The sequence below is a fragment of the Capsicum annuum genome, chromosome 4 (genome assembly GCF_002878395.1).
Source record: "Capsicum annuum cultivar UCD-10X-F1 chromosome 4, UCD10Xv1.1, whole genome shotgun sequence".
NCBI classification, from domain to species: Eukaryota; Viridiplantae; Streptophyta; class Magnoliopsida; order Solanales; family Solanaceae; genus Capsicum; species Capsicum annuum.
In genome coordinates, this window is record NC_061114.1 from 14,314,873 (window position 1) to 14,320,838 (window position 5,966).

Genomic DNA, 5,966 nt, shown 5'->3' on the forward strand with positions numbered 1-5,966 from the left:
CAAAATTTCTCCAAGAGCAGCTCACTCCAACTCCATTACCAAATCTCCTCCACTCTCCCATACCAACCTTCTCAAATATAAACAAATCTGTCATTTGAATTCCACAAATCCAATACCTCACACTTCATTACTTCTTCATTTCACTACACACACACAGAGAGAAAAAAAACATCAATACCCATTTTTCTCACTTCTCTTCTTCATTTCTCCATTTTTATCCTCCAAATCCCCTAAATGAACTAAATAAAAGCTCCATTTAATACAGGTTAGCTCTGTCAAGCCTATATGAGTAGTGAAGAAGTATAGAACACTTCTTTTCTATTTCTTGATTTGAGCTAGTTGATTTTATTACCAAATCTCTAGTTTGCATTTGAAACTTCTCTTTGCAAAATATCTCATTAAAATCCACAAAAAATCCAACATACTACATTTTTTGTATTTCTTGATCTAGGGTCGTTGGAGTGGAGGTCTTTCAGAAACAGCTTCTTGACCTCCACGTGATAGTGGAACGGTTTGTGTATAGTCATATACTCTACCCTCCTCAGACCTCACTATGGGATTTTACCGAGTATGTTGTTGTTGTTGTGGTTGTTACTAAAATCCACAAAAACCCAACATACTCCATTTTTTTTGGTATTTCTTTATATGAGCAAGTTGAAGTTACTGTCACATCTCTAGTCCAAATTTGCTATTTCTTGCTAATCAAAATCCAAAATCACATTTCTCTTGGCATTTCCAAAATTTTCTTAATGGCTGATATAGTGAAGCAGATTTTAGCAAGGCCAATCCAACTAGCAGACCAAGTAACAAAAGGAGCAGACGAAGCAAATTCCTTCAAACAAGAATGCACAGACATCAAACTCAAGACAGAGAAATTATCCACATTGCTACGTCAAGCAGCACGAGCTAGCAACGATCTCTACCAACGTCCTACAAAACGTATCATTGAAGACACTGAACAGGTCCTCGAAAAAGCCTTAGCCATCGTAGTAAAATGCAGGGCTAACGGGCTAGTTAAACGAGTTTTCACTATCATTCCTGCTGCTGCATTCAGGAAAATGACTTCCTTACTGGAAAACTCGATTGGTGATGTATCGTGGCTGCTACGTGTTTCTGCAAATGAACGTGGTGATGAGTACTTGGGACTGCCCCCGATCGCTGCTAATGAACCTATATTGTGTTTGATTTGGGAGCAGATCGCGATCCTGTATACAGGATCGTTGGATGAGAAATCAGATGCTGCTGCTTCTTTGGTTTCGTTAGCTAGGGATAATGATCGGTATGGGAAGTTGATCATTGAAGAAGGTAAGTTGAAATTCTCATCTAAAAGATTAATCCATAAAATACATGTTGTTCAGACTCGTCGAACCAAGAGTATGAGCAACATAGATATGATGTATGACATTTTTGCACAAATTGCCTTTTTTGCAAAAATAAGGTCATAGGTGTAAGTAATCCTATTATGTCTCAACATGTTCGTCATGTGTGGGCCTACTTTTTTTTCATGGACCAAATATATGGAAATATTTTCTGTGTTTTTTGTGGTGTTGAACCTAGGACTTAAGCTATTAGAACTTTAAGTCTTTTTACTATTAGAAGAGTGCACTTTTAATTGATTACGTAATTATATTATGTCTCAACAGGTGGAGTCGGACCCTTGTTAAAATTATTGAAGGAAGGGAAATTGGAAGGTCAGGAGAATGCTGCTAAGGCGATTGGACTTCTTGGACGCGACCCTGAAAGTGTCGAACACATGGTACATGCTGGAGTTTGTTCAGCGTTCGCTAAAATCCTCAAAGAAGGTCCGATGAAAGTTCAGTCAGTGGTGGCATGGGCAGTTGCTGAACTCGCTTCACATTACCCGAAAAGCCAAGATCTTTTTCAGCAGCATAATATAGTCCGGTTACTGGTTAGCCATCTCGCGTTTGAGACTGTTCAAGAGCATAGCAAGTATGCGATTGTCAGCAAAGCCACTTCGCTTCACGCTGTTGTTTTGGCTAGTAATAACAATAGTAATGTGAACACTGTGAACAAGGCGAATGCGGATGATGTCAACACTCATGTTCCACATCCTTTGGGAACTAATAAGTCTAATCAGATGCATAATGTGATTACCACCACTATGTCGATGAAGGGTCTAACGAAGACCCCTCAGGAGAATCTTGTTAATGGCGTGAACCAGGCGTTGAATCAGCTGAACAAGATCAACGGAAATAACAGCATGATGAAGCAAGTTCATGTCAATCATCATCAGCATCTGAACGGTGTTTGTTCATCCGGGGTGAGTAATAAAGGGAGGGAAAATGAGGATCCTGCTACCAAGGCTTATATGAAGGTGATGGCTGCACGAGCGTTATGGAAACTTGCCAAGGGAAATTCCTCAATTTGTCGCAGCATTACTGAATCACGGGCACTGCTTTGCTTCGCGGTACTCTTGGAGAAAGGAACTGATGATGTTAAGTACAATTCTGCTATGGCAATAATGGAAATCACAGCAGTGGCAGAACAAGATGCTGATTTGAGACGATCAGCGTTCAAGCCTAATACAACAGCCTGCAAAGCTGTCGTTGATCAACTGCTGAGAATCATCGAAAAAGGAGATTCCGATTTGCTTATTCCATGTATCAATGCTATCGGAAATCTGGCTAGGACTTTCCGAGCAACAGAGACGAGGATGATTAGTCCATTAGTCAAGCTGCTTGACGAGCGTGAACCAGGAATCTCCAGAGAAGCTGCTCTAGCCCTTACGAAATTCGCTTGTTCAGATAACTATCTTCACAAGGATCACTCCAAGGCCATCATAAACGCAGGAGGCGCAAAACATTTGATTCAACTTGTTTACTTTGGTGAACAAAAAGTTCAAGGTCCTGCATTGCCTCTGCTTTGCTACATCGCGTTGCACGTTCCTGATAGCGAAGAGCTTGCTCAAGCCGAGGTACTGACAGTGCTCGAATGGGCCTCGAAGCACGCCTACTTGAGCCAACACGAAAAGGTGGAGAAATTGTTGCATGAAGCAAACAGCAGGCTGGAACTTTATCAGTCTAGAGGATCAAGGGGATTTCATTGATTGGTAACAATGACTCATTGTGCAAAATTTCTGTTAATTGTTGGTTTGAATTGTACATAAGATAAGTCTTTTTAGCCATGCACTAGTTGTGTAGAATAAGCTCTTAATTAGATCACTATTGATCTGCCTTTGTTGTAACTTTATTGTTCCAAATCTGTATTATTGTATCTAAGACACAAAAATCCTTTCTTCTTGGGATGTATGGAGAATCATTCCTTTTATTTCTTGCTCTTCTTTTGTTCTGCTTATGGGCATTTTCATCAACAACATATCAAGTGAAATCCCACAAGTGAGGCCTGGGGAGGGTAGAGTGTATGCAGACCTTAACACTATCTCCAGGAGGTAGAGAGATTGTTTTCGAAAGACCCTCGGCTTAAGTGCGTCAATTCTAGGTACAGAGAAGAAGGAAATGGTGAAGAAAATATAGTAACGAACAAGGGAATAGTGCAAAGTCGACAAGAAAGAAACAATAACAACAACAAAATAGTACAATAGTCGAAACACAATAAACAACAAATCATGATAGGAGGATCAGCTCCACCTCAACATCGACTGCTAAACTTAAAATACAATACTACGGCTAGTACACGACAAACACCAACAAGCCTAAACCCTCGAAAAGCAAGACAACACTTCTACTAGACTAATCTTCTACTCTAATACGCATCCTCCACACGCTCCTATCTACGGTCATGTTCTCGATTACCTAAAGTTGTGTCATGTCCTCTCTGACCTCTCCTCGTGCCAACTAGCTGAAATTAAGATTTTGTGTTTTTGCATACATTTGTTGGTAGCTATTTGAAAAGTTGACTGAGAAAAGGATACACCTACTAAAAAAGAACAGTATGGTGCACTAAATCTTCCGGGGACACAAGGGTCTATTGTACATAGCCTTACCTTGCATCCGTGTCGGAGCTGTTTTCAAAGTTTGAACTCGTGTGACCTCCTGGTCACACGGCAGCTAAGGTGTTCTGACTCTTCAAAACTGATGCCGCATCACGGCGGATCTTTCAAAAATGCACTATTGAAGGATCCAACACACACTCAATGACATATTTGAAGAGTCCAAGCAACATAGTGTGGCAGTAACTTTACATGTTACTCAAAATACACCTATTATTTTGTGAAAAAGTGTTATTAAGTCTTAAAAGAGTAGTACAGAGAAAGATACCATAATCAGATACTTTTTTAAAAAAAGTTTTTGATATTGGTTGTTTGGCCCTAGTAATTCGAATTCACATAACACGATGCCTATTAACAAGTTACTCATAGCAGAAACTTTTTCTATTTTCAAAACTCGAACCAATTAACCTGCTAATTTTTCCCTTTAATGATTTGATAATGGTGATTTTCCGTACGTACATTACATATAACAGCCCATCATTGCAGTTTGTCACTAGCTGCAAATGCATGAAAATTATTAATTGAATAATTGGTAACAATAGAGTTAATAAATGAGGCCCTTCTATGGTTATGATTATTCAATATTCCACCCCAACATGTCCCCTCTTTTACATATTAGCTTTCTGGATATTAAAATAGTATAACCTAATGTCAATGTCTAATCCTGCACCACCACAAGGCCAAATTGTCTAAAAGGAAAAAAAAAGTGCACCATCAGTCATCAGAGTCTTCAACTTCTTTAATAGTTAAAGAAAACCTTGTCAACAATATGGATTGTTCTAAGTAATCGACTATTTCATCCTTAATTAGAGTTTTGGATTCAAACTGTAGTATAGTTTTAATTAGAGTTTTGGATTCAAACTGTAGTATAGTTAAAATCATGTTGAGAGCGTCACCTCCAGAATGAGCCTTGCAGTCCGCGATTTGAATTAGTTAAAATCATGTTCAGAGCGTTACCCCCAGAATGAGCCTTGCAGTGCGCGATCTGAATTGGTTAAAATCATGCTGAGAGCGTCACCCCCAGAATGAGCGAGCCTTGCAGTGCGCGATCTGAATTAGTTAAAATCATGTTGAGAGCGTCACCTCCAGAATGAGCCCTGCAGTGCGCGATCTGAATTAGTTTAAGTCATGTTGAGAGCGTCACGCCCAGAATCAGTCTTGCAATGTGTGATCTGAATTAGTTAAAATCATGTTGAGAGCGTCACCTCCAGAATGAGTCTTTCAGTGTGTGATTTGAATTAGTTAAAATCATGTTGAGAGCCTCACCCCAGAATGAGTCTTGCAGTGCGCGATCTGAATTAGTTAAAATCATATTGATAGCGTCACCCCTAGAATGAGCCCTTAGTGCAAGATCTAAATTAGTTAACATCTATGAGAGCGTCACCTCCAGAATGAGTCTTGCAGTCCGTGATCTGAACTAGTTAGAGCCCGTTTGGATAGGATTAAAATCTGATCAAATCAGATTTTAATCTCTTTTTTAGCTTTTTTAGATGTTTGATAAAATTAAAAAGTATTTTAAAAAAAAACTAAAACCTGATTAAAAAAAAAAGCAAAAAATAAGAAACTGGGTACCCTAACTTTTTACTTTTTAGATTAAAATTCTTTTAGATTTGATCAAAATATTTACCTTTTGTCCCTTATATTTTGATCTAATGGTAGCCCTTAAATATATAGTTTTTCTTTCTTTTTCTCTTGGTTGCTTCTCTTCGTCTCTTTTCTTCATTCTCCTCTTCATATTTCTCCTTTGTTTTCAGTGAATCCATCATTACATCGGAGGTTAACATTTTAACATAGCCAAATTGTTACAAGCTTGCAATATTATAATATAATATTATTTTTATATTAAAAAAAGTCCTAATTTTTTTATTTTTTAATATTCAAAAATAAAAAAAGTAAATTATATTTATAAATTGACCTCACAAAATCACTTTATGCTGAAAGTGCATTTAAATAGAAATTATTTTTGAATTATTAGAATTAAAATTATAAATAATTC

General features: G+C 38.0%; 1 protein-coding gene across 2 annotated transcripts; it reads left to right on the top strand.

Moving 5' to 3' along the window:
* On the top strand, positions 1-3,288 carry LOC107868223. Of its 2 annotated transcripts, XM_047410764.1 has the most exons (3): positions 1-300; positions 771-1,305; positions 1,644-3,288. In XM_047410764.1, exons 1-3 carry the CDS (start codon positions 286-288, stop codon positions 3,065-3,067), a joined length of 1,974 nt encoding a protein of 657 aa, XP_047266720.1. In that variant the 5' UTR covers positions 1-285; the 3' UTR covers positions 3,068-3,288. The 2 variants fall into 2 exon arrangements, with proteins under 2 accessions (XP_047266720.1, XP_016570335.2); XM_016714849.2 differs by having other exon boundaries at positions 2-1,305.
* The last annotated feature ends 2,678 nt before the right edge of the window (positions 3,289-5,966 follow it).

Bases quoted from the DNA above. Each gene is read 5' to 3' on its own strand.
- LOC107868223 (XM_016714849.2), top strand. From the start codon at position 750: ATGGCTGATATAGTGAAGCAGATTTTAGCAAGGCCAATCCAACTAGCA. The intron at 1,306-1,643 runs GTAAGTTGAAAT...ATGTCTCAACAG, and splicing joins GAAGTTGATCATTGAAGAAG to GTGGAGTCGGACCCTTGTTA.